Here is a 23193-nt window from a genome sequence, read left to right as displayed (position 1 = left end):
GTAATGGACTAATGGTAATGGACTAATGATGCGGCTGAGACGGGGTCCTCTTCGAAGAATGGGGGTACTCTTATGGCTCATTCATTTTCCCCAACGCAAAATTATTTATGTGAGATTGGATACCTTGATCCAGATTTTAACCAACAGAACAAAATACACATCGGTACTTTTAACACTAATACGAGCTTTAAAAAATAACCTTTCATTTATGATCCTGGCTTTGCCAGAGTATTATCACCATTTCCATTGGTTGTAGGTTGTGTCCGGACATCGTTCATAGCACTCACGATATTGGGTTTCTACAAAAGAAAATGATACCAATAGGTATGTTAAAGGTAAATCTGTCCTTCTATTAAGTTTTAGATGTCACTCTTCGGTGGAGTGTAATACCGCAAGCATATTTTAAATTTTAATGTCATCAAATGAATAATATAATTTAACATCTATTTATTTCACCTGATGAATGCTTTCATGGACAGATCCTCCATCATGTGTGAGCATACCAATTGGTGTCACATCGTTTCTCATTTTAACCTGTTATGAGACAATAATAGAATTTGATTTGATCGAAACATAAACAGAACTTAAATGTTGTCAATGGCACAATATTTGATCAGAAATCATACAAATATTTAATGTTTATGAGTACAATGATAAGATATTCACGAGGTAAAATCAAACTATATTCTGAATCATTGTGACCTGAGGAATATTTTGGTATAGCTCTAATGAACGAGTGAGGTCGTCCCTCATAGAGCTCCATAGATAAAGCAAGTGACGAACCATCTCACTTAGCTTCACTTTTGATGTGAACGTCATATCCTTTGCGATTGAAATAATGTTTTTGTCGACTCGATATACTATACCTTTGGAATGAACACCAAGCATAATGTCAACGTGGTAGAAAAGATAATAAATGATGCAATGAGGGCATAATGGGCATTAGGTTCATTAACCACAAGCGATACAGGCACTCCAGTGAATGACATGATGACGACGGTGTAAACACTCATACCTGAAATTCAAACACGATTTGGAAATAGTGATCAGCGCCAGTTCGACGTATTTTGCCCCCCCCCCTAGTGCTCAGAGGATGAGCATATTTTGGGGCTTTGATCTTGTTCCCAACATTATTTAAACACGCCGACAAAACTATGCATTTTAAAATATTGGATCTTTGTCGTAACTTATACCAAGGGTACGGTTGAAAACTAAGTAAAACTAAACAAAATGATAGATGTTTTTTCCCGTTGCGCTAATATGCTCAAAATTGTGACCAAATGACTTGGGCTAAACTAAGGACCATTACATCTCTAGCGCTCATTGACCATATGACTTGGGCCAATATATGGATCATTAGATCCCTAACGTCCGTTGTCCTGATGACCTGGGCTAATCTAAGGACCATTTCATCCCTAACGATCGTTGACCAAATGACTTGGGCTAATCTAAGGACCTAGCGCTAGTTGATCATATGACTTGGGCTAATCTAAGGACCATTATATCCCTAATGATTGTTGACCAAATGACTATATATGGACCATAACATAACTAGCGCTCCTTGGCCAAATGACCTGGGCTAATCTATGGACCATAACATAACTAGCGCTCCTTGGCCAAATGACCTGGGCTAATCTATAGACCATTACATCCCTAACGATCGTTGAACAAATGACCTGGGCTAATCTATGGACCTAGCGCTAGTTGATCATATGACTTGGGCTAATCTAAGGACCATTACATCCCTAACGATCGTTGACCAAATGACCTGGGCTAATCTAAAGACCATTACATCTCTAACGATCGTTAACCAAATGATTTGGGCTAATCTAAGGACCATTACATCCCTAGCCCTCGTTGACCAAATGCCTTGAACTAATCCAAGGACCATTACATCCCTAGCATTCGTTGATCAAATGGCCTGGGCTTATAAGGACCATTTCATCCCTAGCGCTCGTTGACCATATAACTTGGGCCAATCTAAGGACCATTACATCCCTAACGATCGTTGACCAAGTGACTTGGCTAATCTAAGGATCATTACATCCCTAGCGCTCGTTGACCAAATGACTTGAGCTAATCTAAGGACCATTACATCCCTAACGATCGTTGACCAAGTGACTTGGGCCAATCTAAGGACCATTACATCCCTAACGATCGTTGACCAAGTGACTTGGCTAATCTAAGGATCATTACATCCCTAGCGCTCGTTGACCAAATGACTTGGGCTAATCTAAGGACCATTACTATCCTAGCGATCGTTGACCAAATGACTTGGGCTAATCTAAGGACCATTACATCCCTAGCGCTGGTTGACCATATGACTTGGGCTAATCTAAGGACCATTACATCCCTAGCGCTAGTTTTATTGAAAATTTAGCGAAATTAACTTACCGATAAGTTTGGAATCGTTGAGAGCAGGCAATGTAACCTTTCGTGTTTCCCATGCTAGAAATGCCCCAAACACAAGTAGCAAACCATTGACGACGAATAACGCTCCCATCCAATATACCTGATACACGGATTGGCTAAATATGTGTACTGGGATGATCAAAATATCATCATCATCTGGATCTGCCTATTCGGAGGAGGAATTTAAAATTGAGTTGAATTGCCAAACTTCCTTTACATCGACAACAACAAGTGACATTAATCATTGTGTTATATATAGTTTACAGCTAAATAATTCAAGTACCGGTCAACGGCGGTCATGTTTACCCCTGTATGTCTTAAACAGAGACAATTGTCAAAGTTGAAATCAGTTGAAAATTGAAGACACGATGATCAATGAGGAACGAAATAAAATTGCATTTTAAATTTCTAATCACGACATTAGTTCTTTTCGAGAGCACTTTGTGTACAAATCAATAGGGCATCCAATGGCGCAATCTGCAATTTTTGAATTTGCATCTTCCTTCGAATTTTGAATCACTACGTCTAATTCTTTACCGATTTCAACGAATGAGGCCTTAAATCCGAGTTAAAATATGCAGCTATTGGCTATCTGTTCTAATTATGACATATCTGTATTTGTTTAGGATATGTTGAAGAGGAAGAAGAGGAAAAAGAAGAAAAAGGGAAGAAGATGAAACGGAAGAAGAAGATGATGAAGGAACAGAAGAAGAAGATGATGAAGAGGACGAAGATGAAGAGGAAGAGCCAGATGAAGTAGAGAAAGAGGACGAAGAAAAAGAAAAGGAAGATGATGACGATAATGCCGATATTGATGACTATAATTTTGCAATTGATGTAGATTGGTCTTAAAGATCAGAGTTAAACCCAGCGTTTGATATTACCAGGGTCTGAGACTGAGAGTCTAATATTGGCAGGTAGTACCCAGCGCAGAAAGAGGCTAATGTGTTGGGCAAATTTACCGGGTTGGCGCCTTCTCTGCTCCATATTAGGATAATACATTAATTATGATGATGATTAAACATAATGGACAATACTTACAACGGGGTATCCCTTTACAATTTGTATTTTCATCGGATCAATTATTTCCCAGATCAATAATACTGCAACATCGAGCAACACGAGTGCGGCAACCTGACCAAATAGCTGACCATCTCGAATCTGTAAAGAAATAAAATGAATTTAATTCATATTTGTTAACGTCAATGTGTCGAAGTATATGCGTTCTTAATTACCAGCAGATATGCTTTGTTTTATATTTCGTCGGTCGCAGCATAGTTGCGTAAGTGAAGGACAAATTACAAATCGGAGAAAAACGTTTTTGAAGGATTTGTTACTAATAACAGAGTCGATACCGAATCCATTTGAAATTGAAGTTTAAGGTTCACGCTATTGAACTGTATTTTATTAGTTAAGGAGTATCTACTATACAGCCTGTCTCAAAAAAAATTGTGCAAGTGAAAAGCGCCCTCTATGGCAATTAGAGAATACCGTTGTGACATAATGCTTACATCAACGTCACGGGCGTATTCTGAGCTCTCAAATGCCGTTTGTTCTGTTCAATTTGCTTGTTCCAATTTCGAGATATGTTTAATTAACAACGAAAGGGTAAAATCACAATTGTGCCACTTTTACTAGGGAAGAGAGCTGTACATGTAAGTCAATGATAGCTAATGTTGATGCGTCTATTGCACTCCTCCTTTCGGGGCGCATGCATTAGACGCATCAACATCAGCACGCGTGCATTATTTTGTCTAATATCTCTCCCAACAAGTAATACGCGTTCATTAACCTATAACATGTATAAGTGTGCAATATTTGTTTGTCTTTTAACATGTCATAAGCGACTAAGAGAACAGCATTTACCATGATAAAATCATGATAAAATCATTGACATGCACATGTATTTACTTTTACAGCAGAATGTGAAATATTTATTTATCTTTTAATCTCTTTTAAGTGGAAAAAGACTCCTGCATTCCTGCATCATGATAAAACATTAAAAGAATATTTTGTATTGTGTTATTGATGCATTCTTTTGATTTCACGAAGGAACTCTTGATAAACTTGATGCTATCACTGTTACATGTAAAGCCCTCTTCCCTAGTAAAAGTGGCACAATTGTGATTTTACCCTTTCGTCTTTAACTAAACATATCTCGAGATTAAAACAAGCAAACTAAACTGAACAAACGGCATTTCAGAGCTAAGACTACGCCCTTGACGTTGATGTAAGCATTATGTCACAACGGTATTTTCTAATTGCCAGAGAGGGCGCTTTTCACTTGCACAATTTTTTTTGAGACAGGCTGTAGTATATAGCTAGCTCTAAACCTTTACGTCATTATGTGAAACGGACAAATCACACTACGCCAGTATCTGCTGTGTCGCGCGTTTCTACTTTACTTATTATTTTGTTGAAGAGAGGTAATGGATGAGAAAAAATAAGACTATGACTGCTTTTATCGAATTAGCTGTGATATCTACCATGTATGAAAATATAACAGTAATCGATGTGAAATTGAAGGAATTATATAGTGCAAAAAGGAACTGTAAAGAAGAGTTTCACTTGGAGCCCTATTATACATTTGATTTGAATATTGAATTCGTCGCTGGGTGGACGTGGTGGAGTGTTACAGCGTTTAATGGTCATTGAAGGGACAGAGTGACATATCAGCTTTTATATTTCTTACCTGACGTCACTATGTCTATTCGGCGACGAGTTATACAAGCCAAGTTTCATTTCACTAATTGATTTTAAATTTCGGTAATGTATTTGTATTTGTAATATCTTTTCCCATTTGATGTGCCATTTTTGTTGTAAGAGTAAAATAAAAGCCCTGTTTGGGGCATGAGAAACAAAGAAGGGAAATAGAAGGAATCGAATAACATCAACATTTGGGGTAATGTGGATTTTACCAAATCCACATCAAAATCAAAAAACCGAAACAGATTATGATGGAATCGTCCCCATGTGATCACATGACAGCACCGATGTTCAGGTATAAATACACATTATGTTTTGGTTTAAATCTATCTATATGTATCAAATTAGTCCATAGGAGGCCGATGGGGCGATGTAGAGATAGTTTTGGAGACGCACAATTTCTTAAGTTTTCTGTCCTCTGCTGACCGTATGAGCTGGTCAAAGTTCAATCCAGTCCAGTCTTTGATGTTATCAGTCCAGGTCTTCTTTGTTCTTTCTCTTTTCCTCAAGTTACGCCATCTGTACATCCTTGTAGAATAGTTTTAGCTAGACTGTTCTTGCACCTGAACACATGGCCAAACCACCAGGGGCGGCGCCACAGGGGGGGGCAAGGGGGGCAATTGCCCCCCCCCCCTATGATTTTCAAAAAGAGGTAAAAGGAAGGAAAAGAGAAAGAGAAGAAGAGAGAGAGAAAGGGAGGGAGAAAAGAGAGGAGGAGAAGAAGAAAAGGAGCCATTCCCCTCCCTGGCAGCTCCTGGCCATGGTTAGAAGGAGGAAACTCCCCCTTCGGACATCTTGACCCTTGTGGAATGCTGACCTACATCACGTACCAAATAAGTTGTTGGTTGTTATATTTTTGGCCCATTTTTGGCAAATTTCCCCCCATAAGTCACATGGCCTCTCTTGCCTTCTCCGAACTACTTTGGAAAAATCCTGTGCAAACGTTGCTATCCTGGCGCGGCAACTCATGCAAGTCTGTGGCATGCAACAATTAATATGATTTTGAAAAAGTGGACCTGTTTTGGACCTTTTCCTAAAATTTTGACCAAGAAAGCATAACAAACCTAATTTTTTCGCTCGCTACGCTCGCGAATGGGCAAATTTTGTCCTTTTCTGACTTGAAAAGCATTAAAAAAACTGGGTTTTTTTCGCTCGCTACGCTCACAAAGTGGACCTTTTTGGCTTTTAGTGATCATAGGGGCGACTACCTCCCACCTACGCTCCTGATTACGGCTTTCAATTTGAAATATTTTCAACCTCAAGACACCCCCTATTCATAATATTTTATCGTGCCAATTTATAAAAAAAAAACCCGGCATATCATATAGCCTACAATGCAACTGACTTAACATACACCGCGTTGCAACCAGAGGCGTAGATCCGACCCGGGGTGTGCGGTATAAATCCCCCAATATTTTGATAGGGTGATGGTCCATAAAATCATCCCCCAATGTTGACGCCTGTATGTGGGTTTCTGACCAAAGTAACCTCATATTTGGCCATTTTAGCCTAAAAAGTGCCAATTTTTTCACGCTTCGCGCGACTTTATTGTACCATGAAATTATTTTCTTGCCAAAAGGTGCTGGATTTACTAATTGAGTAGGTCCATGCCTAAAACCAGCGGGCTGAAAGTCGGGCCCGTGAATGAAATCCATAAAAATATCCGGTTGGAAAATAAATAAATAACCCTAAAAAGGGTGAAATGGTGCATCAAATGGCTTCATTTGTGCTTTCATTTTGAAAATTTTCTAAATTCTGAGGGGGGCACATCCCCCCTCAGACACCCCCCTGCGTCGCGCAAGCGCGACGGGCAGCGCTGTCGCGCCGCATAACAAATTCAAAAAATTTTGCCCCCCCTATCAAAATACCCTGGCGCCGCCCCTGCAAACCACTGATCATGAAGTGGTCTTCTTCTCACAATGGAGATCAGATATGTTCGTACTTTCAAACGAAGCTTTCCATTATTGCCCTTATTTGTTTGTTGGAAGAATGTGTAGACCTGGATAGCCATTCTCAAGCAGTTAATCTCAAACGCGTTAATCCTTTTCCATTTCGGCATTTCTTGCGCCCAGGTTTCAAACCCATACAGTAAGACGGAAACTACCAATGCTCTCATGAGACTCATTCTTGCTGCCATTGAGATGTTCTTGTCTCTCCAAATGGGTCACAATCTCTTATGGTTGTAGACCGTTGCACCAAGGTATTTAAACTGTATAACTGTTCGAAGTTCTTCCCCACCAACGTTTACATTTCCATCAGACCCCATTCAAGATCTTTCTCTTCTCAGCACTGATTTTATGCCAAGTCGCCTTGCACTGTAATCCAGCTTTCTTGTGAGGTCACTTTATAGTTCTTCAGGTTGTCCTGCCAAGAGGTCAATATATCCAAAATCCAAAATTTATTTAATATCATTAGCGAATCGCAAGTTGGTAAAAGTTCGCCCTCATTCACTAACTGTTCCCAGAAACCCATCAAATACTTCCATCATTGATATACCATTGGCCTGTTTGGCAAATATGGGCAATTATAGCCAACATTTATAATGAATATTGCAAGGTACATGAAGGGAAAATATCCAGATGGTGTCCAAATTTGGCTCGAATATTCCTTATGGTCGATACTATCGAGTGAGTTTGATATTTTTATGGAAGAACTATAGTATGAATGGTAGCAATGGCATTGTCAGGCCTTACATTCACTACAAGCCAGTCAAAATGCTTGTTTGAAATTGCATCGGTACGTGTGTTGGTCTTCTTTTTTCAATAGGCTTATGAAATGTCAAACTTACCCTTTTGGGTACAACCGATTTTGTGGTAAATATTCGATGCACTCTCCAAGTTTTGCTGAACATTGCTCCAAATGATAGGGAAAATCCGATCACTAAGAACCACGTGGAGATCTGGCAAACAATTCACAAATGGAAGTTATAAGAGGTAAACCTATGGAACTCAAAATATCTTATTGTAAAATTACGCTCAAATGCCCTTATATGGACAAAGAAATCAAGCTTTTCCGCAAATTCGATATTCATTGTTCACTATTATTTTATCGACAATCTGGTTTGCTAAATTTTCGTATCTTTATCAACTTATTCACCTTTTTGTGGTAATTTGTATTCTATAAACTGTATATTTGTGTGCAAATTGAGGGCGCTATTAACATATATTTTTAATATAATTAAGCCAACTAATATAAGTTATTCCTTGCATTTCATGATAAAAAGGTTTTTGAAAATGTTATTTGTTACTATTTATACCAGTGTTTACCCCTTGTAAAGATGAAAACAAGATTCAAGCAAAATAGCGCCACCAGTGTTCACTTATTTAAAATGACTACATTTTGCATGTCATCAAACAGCCGTGTATTAAAATATTTGTTGAAGAGTCTCGTCGAATATACAACATGTACAAGTTGAATGTTTAGATCAATGTGCTCAGATTATTATCATTGTGATACCAAAGTCATAATGCGATATCAAATTCTTTGTTTTGTTGCTATACTTTACGGTATTAATAAACGAATAGAAGCGAATCATTCCTTTAAATTGGTAGCACATTTTAACATCCATATAAGTTCTAGCTCCAGAATGTTTTGTACAAACAAGCATGGCCATAGAAAGGTTCAAACAATTATAATTGCCGATGCATTAGTGCGCTTTCGTGCCATCAAAGCAGCTATAAAGCTTACAAAATACTTCACTGTAACCATGATAAAATGTTTCGTGCTTCTTGCGCACATTATTGTATCATTGTGTTGCTTATTTGATTGCATTACAACCATGGAATATCATGATTATAGGGAACATATTATTTGAATATGAAAAGATGTGTATTTGAATATAAAATAAAATGCCTTATTCGCCAGTTACCTTATCCATTATGAGATATGCGTCACGATTAACTAACCCTGCGTCAATGCCAAGGAATACAACAGAACAATACACTAATGCACCTCCCATAAGAATGACGTTATTCAGTCTGGGGCTCGACATCTTAACTATTCTGTTTGAAAATGTGTAGAAGAGAAGAGCATCGATCGGTGTGTTAATAAAATTTCTACTTCAAAGTGATTCAAACTTTGATTGTATAGTTTGTTATAGAAGCACACTGTAACGACAAAACGTGTAACTTTGTAAGTTTGTAAAGATAACCGTACCTAACCAGTTCGGGGGTACTCGTAATAACCGGACGTCTCTGATTTCAAAGACGGGTCAGTGATTTCACATACGGGGGTCTGTGATATCACATACGTCGAGCTTTGTTGACAGCTCGGCACCCGATGCAGCACATCGGAACGAAGCTGAGTGTATTATAATAAGCCTTCCTATGTTTAGAAAATATCTACCTGTGCAAAAATTATATCTATCTGTGCAAATTCTGACAAATGGTCCCAGAACACACTTAGATTGCAATGGCCAAAATCAAATGTTTTGAAGTAAAAAAAATTCCAATTTTACTATCCAATTCATGAATTGGATAGTAAAATTGGCAGGCACTCAACATGCTCAACTTGGGCTAGCTACAACCCTGACTAGGCCTATATACCAAATTATTCACTCTGCGCTGGCACGTTCATCAAAATTACTTATATCGTTTGCGACTGGGTTTTGAAACTAGGGAGTATGTGATTTATGAGACGTCTCTGAAATATGATACTGTTATGTGACATGACGCTTCAAGATTATTTGATATCAGAGACGTCTTTGAATTAGCAGTGCCCCCGAACTGTAACCTAAGACATCGGACACAATCGATTCACAATACAATACGTCGCCAGCGGTTGCTCTTGTCAGTCCTATTTTTGATCTTCAGAGTCGACATCGCCGTTCTACCCACCATTGGTTTTTCACGCGAGTGTGATAATAATAATGTTGAAAACACTGAGCTCTGCGGAGGAACGGATCTACTACAGTTTTACTGCGCATTCGCGTGTAATATCATTTGAGAAGTAATTCATTGGTAGAGCACCAGCGCAGTCACCTTCGGAGCCTTATTTCACCCTTATACAGATGAGCACTCCATTATATTCGCCTCTTTGAAGGTGTCTTTGGAAGTATTTCTTGAACTGCACATCTCCTTGTCTTGCGTAGGTATCAATTGATTCTCTGAGGTCTCTGGACTTTATAGATTTAATTAAACCATCATCAGAAATTGGGCACTCCATCCTACTTTCAGGCTAGGAACAGCTGGTATGAGTAGCGTACACCAGCGTGCTAAGTCAATGCCCCTATATTACCCAGCAGACCCTTGAGCTAGAGTCAGCTGAGCAGAGCTTGCACTGCTGGAACTGGGATGTGCAATGTCATTACGGACAATGACTGGTCACAGGAACCTAGTCTTTCTATCTGTCGGAATGCTTTGCTTTGACGGCATAACCATAATCACATAGCTGGTTCTGAGTGCGGTTTTGGAAGCCACATCCATGATGTTAAGTCTCTTTCCACTTGGTACTCCGAGAGCAGCGACGCATTTTGTCAGCGATGTGTTGTAAATACCTCTGCTTCAAATTTCAATTGGGAAGTAGTGCGTACACCATCCCCTATTTTCGCAGTCGGCTGCAAGATCTTGGTATTTGCTTTTCTTTCTTGCATTGGCATTTGACAGGTTTTCTTCCATTGGGACTGTAAGCTCCAAATAGATTGTAATATCAGGACGTTTTCCAGTCTCTGTGATTATGGGAGGTAATACTACTTGCTTCTGTTCCTCATCCATCAGAAATGTCCAGTCATTGGCCTTCTGTAAGAGGTTTGTTGAATCCATTTTTGGAAGAGGCAGTGCTGGATTCCGGTAGGTTACACCATCTGCAGTGCGGAATTTGGAGGGGTGTACGACTTCTGATTTCCCTCTTCAATGAAGGGCATTATGCCATTTGCTACAGCTTTCAGTGTCTGATCATGTCTCCAGTTGTATCTACCACTCTGCAGAGAATAGTTACACCCATTTAAGATATGGAATAGAGTGCAGTTATTATAATGACATAAATGGCAGGATCCGAGGTTGGTCTTTCCCCACAGTCTCAAATTAGCTGGTGATGGAAGTTGGTCGTGGATGGCATTGACATGGAAAGATAGGAGCTCTGGTGTCCATACATAAAGGAGCTTCTTCCAAGATGTATCTACTTGCATGGCAGAATCCCATCTGAGCCATTGTCCTTGTTTGGCGCAGCCATAGAGGTACACAAGCATGTCATCTTCATCTACGTCTTTTACCAGACTAGTAAGGCATTTCCTGTGTTCTTGGGGTTTCATGTCTCTTAACAGTTTCTGGTTCTTTTTGAAACCAAGGCCTGCTCTGTCTGTTTGACCTCTGCACATCTCATTCAGTATCAGATGTCATTGACATTGATTAATTTAAACACATAATGACATTTAATATGTTCCTGTGTTGTATTCGTTTTAGGCGGGCTTTGGATGTCGATATTTTCCAATTATGCACTGCGTATTTTGACCTCTCCCTCAGCAAACGCTGGAGGCGCATCGTATTGTGAATCGACCATAATGATGGCCTATTTGTGATTGTTAATCGTTTTGTGGAGCATTCAGACAAATATATTTTGCATCAAAAAATCTTTAATTGTCACATTCCCTGATTTATCGCATACCTGATTTCTCGGTAATATACATTAAAAACCAAGAAGAAAATTGTCAAGTTAATTCCAATCGAAGCTAGTGCCACCATCACAGCAAATAAAGGTTTCGATATGGACTGGTATTTTTCAACCTCGATAAATGCATCAACGGGAGGTTTACCACCTAACAACATAAAAGATAAACGTCACTTTCTTTTTTACCTCTCTCTTTCCATAAATTACCAATTAAATGACTACCAGCTCTCTAGCTAGATTTTCTTCCCCAACCTCTCTCATCATCATATCAAAGTATTCTAGCTAGAATACTTTGATCATACTCTCTCCTTATATCTTTCTCCAACTCATCTCCATCCCCTCCTCCCCTATCTTTGTCTCTCCCTCTCTCTATCTCTCGCCATTTTCTTCTTCAAAGTAGACAAAACCATGAAAACGCTAGTACAGTAATGTCATTTTATTTGTCTATTTGTATATGTGTCTTTCTCCCTGCCTGTTTGCATGGGCTCGTCTCTTTCTCTATCCATATCTCCAGATAGGTTTCTATGCATATTTTGCTAGTAATTTTCCAATGAAATAGTATAAGTTATTATAATAAACATCTCAAAAAAAGTAACTAACCCCCTTAAATAATGACCATTATTCAAAAACGGGCGATTGTATTGCAAATCTGTAAAATGCGTTGGAAGCCAAATTTATTTCTGCACATTTTGCCACCTCATTTGTAGCAATAATATGGACGTCACAGCGTACATTTAAATCAATGTAACCCAAAATTTTGAAAGTTGCAGTAAATTGTATTGATTTTGTATTCAGTATAATGGAAGGAAATCTGTGAGTCTTCTGTGTAATGATATCTGAGTGATTTTGTATTGTATGTAAGCGCAACTTTCAAATATGGACCTCACTACATTAAATCGACCGGTGTTTTATTGTTTTCTGGGCTATCGTATCAAATGAGGTGTCAAAATGCGCAGGAATAAATTCTGCTTCCAACGCATTTGACAGATTTGTAATTAGGCTCTTTTGAATAATGGCCATTATTTAAGGGGGTTAGTTACTTTTTTTTAGATGTTTAGGTCTCACAGTAAGTATTGTCGTTTTGGAATTAAGTCAAGAGCACGGAAAATTTACGTTATTTGTGTTCGTGTTTGTGGTAATTTTCAAATATTAAAAAAGTATAAGAGTATAATATCGTGTAACTAATAATCGTTTTGAAAGGTCCGTTATTTGTGTTCGTGTTTTGACCACCCCGGCTGACAGACAAGCAGACAGTGTGTTGTGATTTTTGAGAGTTGAATACCAACCTTTCCAGTAAATCGGATATTCTTGAGACCATTGGATTTGACTTGAATGTGTTGGATTTAAGATTCCAACAACTTGCGATAAATCATCTGCAAAACGCAAAATAGAATTACATTATACATCAAGTCACATAGCCTAAGAATTAAATTTCAAATTTAGTGGTTCGTATACCAAACCACTTATGACAATAAGGCTTTCGCATTTATCCAAACATTTTTTAACGCTTTCTCGGGAATCAGTCAAAGTGCCTACCACAATTACTGCTGAAACAATTAAATACCAGTAAAAAGGAAGCATGTCAATAGACGGGAATAATAATTATAATCAATATAATGACTTCACTTTTTAGTTAGATTATAATTCAAATATCTACCTTGAATTTGCTCCACTTGCATTGGTCCCAATCTGTCACCAGTCGATGTAAACTGTACCGTTCCCTGAATTATATTTAAAGAAAGTGATAAAACTATTTGCTATTTTTTTATTACAGGTTTAGAGCAGTATCCATAAATAATTATTTTATAGTCTTTGTTATTTTACTCGTATATTTAGTTTAAATAACGTACCGTTACTCCTTCAAAATTGGTTGAATTCATCATGTTAAAAATTAAATCGCCCATTTCTACATCAGAATAGTCAAAATCCAAAATAGTCCTGGGTGGATCTGTACAAAAAATTTAGGAATGATTTGGTAAAATAGCTATAATGTATAAAAGCACACACAAGTAAACTAAATTTATATGAAATGATGGTGTGTTATTTACATGTGTTAAGTAATATTTTACCTCAGAGTGTGTGTAGGGGTGCATATTTACTTTTTGGTTTTATTTGTTTGCTTGTTTTTCTCTCATTACAAATTCAATTGTATACCAACTTTCAGTTTTGAGATATTGGTCAGCCCGATGGAGTGCGAGCGCACTTGCCCAAATTGCATCATAACCAAAGCCAGCTTCATCTGAACCCGCAAATTGCTGATAATCAATGTGCTTGTCATAACGCTCTCGGAAATCTCTCGAGGTCTGAAATAATCGGTAAAATAATAATTATCGATTATCTTTCCTAAAAATACCAGGATGATAATGATAATCAACATGTGCCTGTGGTATACCATTAATGATGACTGTGTTTATGATAATTATACGGATACATTCAAAGTTATAGGCCTATAGAATTATTGGTGGACTATATTCAGCTTAAATACAACATACCATCCCAGATATTCTTTCAGATCTTGTACCTTCAGGAAAATCAGCGAAGTAAATACCAAAGAAGCTTTCGGTTGCTGCCATGAGCTCTTCTTCCGAACACGCGACAGTACTACCATGATGTGCAAGCCATCCAGCGCGAAAGAGGTATCCTGTTAAAAGGTGATATCAAAGGGTCATGAAAATGTTTTATCTCAATGAATGGAAGAGACACCAATGAAGAGAGATTAAAACAGGGACAAACAGAGAGGAACCGAAGAGAATACATTACACAGACGGGATGAGCAGGGGAGTGAGCTGAAGTAGTCCAAATCACCCAACACCTCGGAACATTTTCCCTTCCATTTCATGTTGTATTTGTTTCTTATTAAACATGTCCCTACCTGGCACGATCCAGACGTATTTGGCCCCAAACATCCGAGCCTTGTAGATAGAACAGAACACGCTCTGAGCCACCGCTTCCTGGAATAGGCCCACCACAATTCTTGCTCCCGACTCCTTTAAAAATATTAAAAACAATGCGCTTCTTGAAAAGAATATTGTGGGGTGTGTGGATTCGGTGTGATTGTACAGTACAAAGAGATGGGCTCAATTACAGATTTGATAAACCTCAATTCGCCGTAGAAGTAGTGATGTAACAGGATTAATTGCCATAACGATGGGTCAAAACGATGTTTGGATGTATCGACCCGGTGTAGCCTACAATTATAGATTGAATACAATACGGATACCGCTCTTTTCAAAGCCACTACAGATGTGAGTTAACGTACATGGACTCAGCATAGTATGAAATTTCTATATGCCTATTCTTTAATAATCTGTGACTGTGACAGTTTGAAGGCCGTAAATCGCAAAACCTAATTTGAATAATTTAGTTACCTTTAAACGAATAATTTGTTGCGTAGAATCGTCAGCGAAACTCTCAGTAGCAATGACCTCTAATCCATTGGATTGTGCCTTTTCTAGCATGTCGGCTTTAGCCTGATAGAAAAATAAAGATATACATTGTTGCGATCAAGCTACAATTGTGATGCAATCAAGCAAAATCAGGAACTCGGAAATATAAAATTTTCAGTTTTCGTTAGGGTAGTTGATAACATTTACAAAGCTGAATTTTGCAGAAAACCCCATTGAAATTGAGCAACCAGTTTCAAAGATATGAGCAATTTTAAGAGTTTCCAAAACAACAGGAAACAAAAAAGAAATATTTCCTTTGTTTAAAATGGTAAATACATGTACATGTTGTCCCTGCCCCAACGGCAAAACCTTAAAATATTCGTTTAACAGTATTCGATATTTAGTCTATTTCAATTCATTTTTATCTTCTGACCCCTTCTGACGAATGTTTGTTGACGGGAAATCAATTGTATTTGATGTCGAATGTCTGGTGTTAAACATGCATGAAAATAGAATGAGAATGGATTAAATATCCAAGATATTTTGCATCGAATATGCTATATAGTTCATGAAAAAGTATGCAGCGGGCCTTGTACTGTGTAGATTGAATTCATGATATTAGAATCTAGGAAATTTAACTTTACAATGAAATATTTATTTTGCCCCATAATAAATGACGTGTGCCATAAGTTAACAAGACTCTCCACCAATTGTTGTACCGGACTGGTGATTAAATTGTTGATTCCTATAATAACTACCGTGCGTTTATTAATAATTAAGCATTTATTGATTGGTGTGAATGCTGCCATTAGATAATGCTCATTCCTAAAAGAAATTTTCGGACCAGAAGACCTTTTTAAAATTTCATGAAAATTCGTATTTTGTATTTTTAACAATCAATGATGTGCTAATGAAGAGGACAAATCAAGGACCTTGGGACAATTAGATGACAATTATGAACACAATCTGATAAAGACAGAATCTGACATTGAAATGAAGTACGGAGCACTTTTATTTTAAAATTGAAAGTGCTCCGTACTTTTATCACGCGATTGAGGATGTTGAGTTTCATTCGTAATTTAAAGTTGTCGAAGACGCGACAAGACATTTGCATATCATTAGCTGGGGGAAATTAAGTTATTGAAACATGTTGCATTTATCACTTAACGCTTCCGTCATAGCCGTGGGTATTAAAGAATGCGAGAAAAGTAATTATGGATGGATAGAGACAACCCTTTCTCTCAAATGTTCTTGCAACAAGAAAAACATTCGAAAAGAAAGTACTTGGTATTGTCCTTGTTATTTTGTCAAGGGCTTGGTCACCTACCTTTGAGCACATTAGACACATCACATTGCATTCTGAATACGAGGAGCGTCTTTTTTATATCAAATAATTTTGATATTTTTTTCAATTCGCGATATAAAACAAATTGGCAAATTATAAAAAATAGACATTTTTGACATTTAACAGTCCTAGAAGTAAACCTTATAAATCTAATAATATGTGACCGTACACCACGAATGAGCCGTAAATGTCCTAAATTGTATTCTGAGTTACAGTGTAAAATGTGTATGAAGGTCGTATTCATAGGTACCTCAAGTTGGTGCGACATGTATCTCATTTTGATAGCCCTAACAAACACCTTTTAAACCAATCAATATTCCTATTGTTGAAGAGGATAATAAGCTTCTACCTATATCTATAGAATTCTTAAAATAGCTCTGGTCTTTGTTTGCTTTGGCTAAATCCTGTTCAAGTGGTGCGTTACAAAGCATTGTATTTTGTCTAGGTATAACCAACAATTAACAATGAGAGGCCATTCCTGAACCTCGTTGACTTGGGGATGATTTGAAATGACCGCCAATTATGACGTGTCATGTCAAAGGAGACACTTTTGGGCGGGTTATCAATTTTGAGGTTTTTATATATCTGAAATACAGAGATATTTTGCTCCACAGCGCCGTTTTCCCCAATGAAATCGGACATTCCTAAGCGAAGATTTTGAGTTCGTAAGTTATGGTATTATAAAATTAGAAATTGAGATATCGGCCTTTTAAAAATATTATTGACAATCTTGTGAGTAAGAATTACCTTGAAAAATGTCTCAATAAATACAAGATGCCAGTTATATTCTGGTCTGAAACTATTATGTAAAACATTAATAACATCACAAATTTGCAACAAACCTAAATTGTGAAAAAATCACCACCGGTCAGATTTTTGGCTATTTCTCCATTTACAATCCTGCCCAAAAGTGTCTCCTTTTGACATGACACGTCACAATTATGAGTGTTAGATATTTATTACCAGCAATGTGGAAAAAGAGACATGTATAGTCAAATGATATACCGTTTTAAAGCTTATGATATATATTTTCTAAATACGAAATAAAACAAAATTGACCGGGCCGAATTTACGGCTCATTCGTGGTGTACGGCATTATGTGCTTTAAGTGGCTGGGATGAAAAAACGACCATCATATGAACATTTTGACCTTTCGTATTGAAGATATAGGCCTACATGAAGATTCCCAAAAAACCTAAAAATCAAAATGCAAATTTTGGGATCGCGAGTCTTTGCAAAGCTTAATTCTGTATGTGCAATACTTACCGAAAAGAAAACTTCGTGTGAGTGGTGAAGGATGGCAATTTTCTTCCAGTTAAATTTTTTAAACATGGCAACACTCACTTGATTGAGCATTGAAAATGGTGGAAAAACTCTGAAAAACTTGGGGTAAGTCGCTCTGTCTGATAGTCTTGGAGACATTGCAGCAAATGACACCTAAACCATGTAAAGAAAAAAACATATTATTTGTTAATGATTCAAAGTGAATGTGCTTATTATAGCCTACTTCATCATCATCAGTCGGCTGCGGAGCAGGCGACTACAAGCTTTCTCCAACTGTTGCGATCTTGGGCAAGCGAAACAATTTTGTTTGGCTGCAGCATCCCTTCAGTATCTCCCAGGAGGTGCTGTACATACTGTAAGTACAGTGTCCGCGGCCGTCCCGGTTTCCTCTTCCCATGTGGTGGAATATAAAGGGCATATTCTTTCACAGGCTCGTCATCTTCAAGACGCAGTATATGGCCGAGAAATTTGAGTTGATGAATCTTGACTCTGGCAATCAGTGGAGTGGTGTTGGTCAGATTGTAGATGGTTTCATTTGGGATCCGATCCACACGCTTGATGTTTAACATGATTCTGTAGCAAGATGTTGCAAAGGCATTGATCTTGTTTTCCATGTCCTTGGTGATTACCCATGACTCGCAACCGTACAGAAGGATAGTGACACAAGTTGTCTCAAACAGCTTGATTTTTGTTCCGATTGGCAGGGATGGGCTTCTCCAAAGGCGTTCCAGTTTCCAGAAAGCGGCCCAGGCTAGTGCTTTTCTTCTTTTAGGTCTCCAACACTAGAGCCCATCTTGGAACCCAAGTACTTGAAGTCTGTGACATGGTTGATGGTACTACCATAGACTTCAAGTGCTGGCTGGGCGTTACAGTTTGCAGTCATATATTCTGTCTTAGGTGCGCTGATGACAAGGCCTAGATCTGCTGCTGCTGTTGCAGTCCTAGTAAGCTGTGACTGGGCCCGGGCTATAGAAGATTCCAACAGGGCAATATCATCAGCAAAATCCAGGTAATTCAGCATCTTAGCAGGATACCTGCTTGACCGACGTGGGTAGGTAACAATTCCAGCGTCAATTCCAGAAGTTGATTTCTTCAGGAGGTAGTCTACCAGGATAATGAACAGGAATGGTGCCAACACATCACCCTGAAGCACTCCAGTTGTTACTTGGAAAGGCTCTGAGATACTTCCATCTACCATAACGGCACTATTGGAGTCCTTGTAGAGCACCTGGATGGCATTGACCACAACCTTTGGTATTCCATAATGCCGCAGCACTGAGAACATGACGGACCTGTTGATGGAGTCAAAGGGTTTTTTGAAGTCCACAAAAGTGACTGTCAAGGGGAGTTGGTACTCCTTGAAGCCTTCCATGATCCTCCTCAAAATATGTATTTGCTGAGCACAGCTTCGACCTGATCTAAAGCCAGCCTGGTTGCTTCTCAGTAAAGGATCAATGTGAGGTCGGATTCTGTTCAGAAGGATCTTGTTATACACTTTTGCGGCAATGGACATAAGTGAAATACCACGGTAGTTTGTCATGAGAGAGAGGTCGCCTTTCTTTGGTAGAGGAATGATGACATTTGTGACCCACTGACGTGGCGGTGTCAGCGTTGAGAATACTTCCATACAGAATTTGAGAATCATATCAATCATGCTATCCCTCCTCCCTGAAGTGCTTCAGCAGTTATAGCACAGTCCAGCGCTGCTGCCTTGTTGGTCTTCATGGCTGCTATTGCTTCAACTACTTCTTCACGAGTTGGGGGCTCAGTGATAATAGGAAGATCTTCAACAGCTGGTGCAGGAAGTTCTGAAGCTGCTGTGCCACTGTCGTTGTTAAGGAGTGAGCTGAAATATTCCTTCCATTCCTCAAGCAGTTCATGGTCACTGGTTGGGGCTGATCCATCTCTCTTTTGACTTTTACCCCTTTCCTTGAGTTCTTCCCAGAAAGCGAGTGTATGATTTTCCAGGTGGTGGTGTAATTCCCCATTGCATCGGCCAGCTTCAGGTCTTCCATCTGCTTATTGAGTGTAGCAAGCTCATCAGATTTATAAGAGTTGTTTAGGCTGGTGTTCAAGTTCCTCCACCTTTCTCTAGATTGACGAGACTTTGAAATGGAGTACCGCTTTTTGGCCTCATCCCTTTCAAGTTTAAGTCTGATGGTTGCATCTGATACCCAACTTGGCAGTCCGCATGGCTTTTGCTTTCCAATAACTTCCTCAGCAGCTTCACGAACTGCTGTCTCAAAGGTATCATACCTATCAGAGATGGGTGTGGCATCATCCATGCTCAAGACCTGGAATCTGTTTGTTAGTTCCAGCTGAAATTCCTCCTTTGTATCGGGATCTTGCAACTTCTTCCAATTGAATTTTGGTCTCTTGCAAGGTTTTCCTTTGCTTGTTCGCAAACTGGCAGCTAAACGGACGCTCACAATACGATGATCGGAGTCCACTTCTACTGAATTGTATGCTCGAAAGTTGCGGAGCTAATTTACCCACTTTCTGTTTATTAGAATGTGGTCTAACTGTGCATGGGTTGATCCAGCTGGATGGGTCCAAGTCCAGAGACGATTCCTGGGTTGGGGAATCTCATTTGGGCCGGTCTGAGGTTGTACTCCTGGCAAATGTTGACCAGACGCTCACCATTGTCATTGGTTGAATCATGGTAGCAGTATGGACCAATCACCCAAGGATGGGAAAGATGACTATCTGTTCCAATTCTGGCATTAAAATCACCAAGGATGAGATGGATGTTGTGCCTTTTCATACCATCCAAGTGGTCAGATAGAGATGAATAGAAATCCTCCTTGTCAGAAGATGTTGAGCACTCAGTGGGTGCATATACAACAGTGATGCTAAGCTGAGGGTTACCATGGAATGTTACAAATAGTATCCTCTCGCAAACAGCTTCAACACTCTTAAGACATCTGTGAACATGCTTGGACAAGACCAGACCCACTCCTCCATGCCTTTGCATGGTAGCAGAACTGTATACTATAACCCAGTTCCTATCGTCTGACCAAAGTTCATCAGTTGGGCTTGGCAATGTCAATACCTGCATCAGCACAGCCCATGAATAGCTGATGGATTTTCCCTTGTTGATTAATAGTACGGACATTATAAGTAGATATTACAAGAGGTTTGAAGGTAGACATCGACAATAATCAGGGCCAACAGTTCGTGATGGTGTGCCGAGTTCCCGCTGGTCCGTCATGGAGTCAACAGTAGACTGCCGCTCATCTACCCTCGGAGTTTTTAGAGATTTGCTTGTAGTTTTCGTAATCATTGAGTTGCAGGGAATTATTTTAGTCCAGTCCCAGCAGCTTTACGGGTGATCAGCCCTGTTTCAGCTTATTTCTGGACACACAGCAGCCGAGATCTACCAATATCCAGTAGTTCGCCTCTGATCTGGAACATGTTGGCCAGTGTTGGAAGGTTGACCAATGATGACATGTTCAACACCAGCCTATTGACCGTTGGGAAGTAAATCTTCCTCTTCCGCTCTTTGGCCCATGATGAAAATTCGGAGCCATTGAGATAGGCTTCTCCAATATGAAGAGAATCAATATGTCCTTGTCCCCTTAGAATACTCAAGAAAACAAAGATGGAGCTTGATTTTCATGGCAAGAGACCTTGGAACTAAACTAGCCCTACCAGAAAAACAGCACCCGATCTTACCGCACTGTTCTCCAGCAGTTTAAGGACAAAGTCCGGCCGGAACATAACTCACAAGTGCTCTTGAAAGACCTGGTATTAAACCTAACCTAACAAATGCCACGAACACCAAGATATGAGTAACTAAAAGGGGAAAGAACGGAGCAATATCTCATCATGATTGTGTCGCTGGCTTTACTGTCTACATCGTTGCAGTAGCAAAAACAAATGGCCAAGACATTTGAACATACTGGCCGTTGAACCAGATGGTTTCCTCCGCCCTAAAGCTGGCATGTTCAACAACTGAGCTAGGGAGGTAGAGGGAGCTCATTCCCTCACTCTGGTAAAATACCAGCCCGCACCTGAGAGCACCCAATGGGAAATCCAACACCAGAAACAGCATGTTAAACATTGTTTCTTTGCAACCGGGGTTGCAGGTGTTGGCAAAGGTAATTTTCAGCTCCCCGACACTGCGACAGTGTCTCCCTACTTAAGTGCTTCTGTATTGCCATGTTGTTTTCTTTCTTTCTTTCTTTCTTTCTTTCTTTCTTTCTTTCTTTCTTTCTTTCTTTCTTTCTTTCTTTCTTTCTTTCTGTCTTTCTTTCTTTCTTTCTTTCTTTCTTTCAATCTTTCTTTCCTTCTTTCTTTCTTTCTTTCTTTCTTTCATTATTTCCTTCCTTCCTTCAATATTCATTACGTCTTTGCTTCTCTTTCACTTATTTGCCGTGCGTTATATTGCTCGAGGTTAAATATTTGTTCAGTCTTGACTATTATTATAACTGTGTTTTTCTATGCTAAAAAGACTGATTGAAATAATAAATTAATGAAATGACAATTTCTTTTTATTGTTTATTCAACTTCCTTTCATTCACCTGTACCAGGTTCCAATAATGAGACGTCCCCGCCGTAGCTTCAGTAGCGCCAGAACACCCACATCCAAGCACCATGACCTTTGTAAGCGTTTTGTTGTACAATTCTTCATACATTGTATTCACTGCTTTTCCGCCATTACACTAATATCAAAATCAAATAATTATGATCATTATGTTCAGTAAGATAGTGTGGACAATAATTGTCTATTTATAGCAACCCTTCAGTGAGGAGGTTAAATGATCGACTGCGACTGTACATGTTGCGCATCCAGGATATGGAAAAACTACATTACTTGATTCATTTAAAAGGTTTTTGTGAGGTGGGGTGTGCTGGGTGTGTGCTTATGTGGGGTGTGCTTTTGTGTGTACACAATTAAGAATGAATAATATTGTACTGACCAGAACAGTTGAAAAAATATTAATACATTGAACTTCTATATTTATTTAGCAGGTTAAGAAAAGGTCATTGACTAAAACACAATCTTTATAAACCAAACCCATATGCTAAAGTCAATTGAATGCAAGGAGGTCGTAAGTGCTTTGTAACTATTTTACAAGAGACGAATGCTCGTGTTATAGGACTACAGAGCAGTAAAATATCGGAAATTATATATTTGAAAGCAAGGAAGCCGACATTTTTTTTATATATAACACCATTATATTTACCGTTATGTGAGAAGCAATTAAAACGAGTTGCGTGATACATCTTGAAGTTGCACCACATATATTGCGTTCCAATATTAACAGTGCTTGAACGATCGAGTTGCGTGTGAAATATATGATTGACCATGTCAATATGTACACATAACTTGATTTATAAATTCTCCATGAAATCTATTTTGACTTATACCTCACAAACCCAAGTTACACAATAATGAATAACCTTTTATTTTATATATATTGTTGGTTTTAACCAAATTAAAGCCATATTATA

General features: G+C 38.7%; 1 protein-coding gene across 1 annotated transcript; it reads right to left on the bottom strand.

Annotated features, from left to right (window-relative positions):
* Positions 1–206: 206 nt before the first annotated feature.
* Positions 207–22389, bottom strand: LOC140154070 (gamma-aminobutyric acid type B receptor subunit 2-like). The gene is made up of 16 exons (XM_072176680.1): positions 22260–22389; positions 17719–17889; positions 15090–15191; positions 14594–14708; positions 14214–14362; positions 13880–14024; positions 13572–13669; positions 13379–13442; positions 13008–13094; positions 11719–11869; positions 8987–9119; positions 7907–8017; positions 3454–3573; positions 2395–2578; positions 867–1015; positions 207–299 (listed from the first exon to the last, which is right to left on the bottom strand). Exons 1-16 carry the CDS (start codon positions 22371–22373, stop codon positions 207–209), a joined length of 1986 nt encoding a protein of 661 aa, XP_072032781.1. The 5' UTR covers positions 22374–22389.
* Between the last annotated feature and the right edge of the window lie 804 nt (positions 22390–23193).

Source organism: Amphiura filiformis, chromosome 6, assembly GCF_039555335.1.
Source record: "Amphiura filiformis chromosome 6, Afil_fr2py, whole genome shotgun sequence".
NCBI lineage: Eukaryota > Metazoa > Echinodermata > Ophiuroidea > Amphilepidida > Amphiuridae > Amphiura > Amphiura filiformis.
Note: the sequence above shows the minus strand (reverse complement) of the source record. Positions and strands in the feature narration are given on the sequence as shown.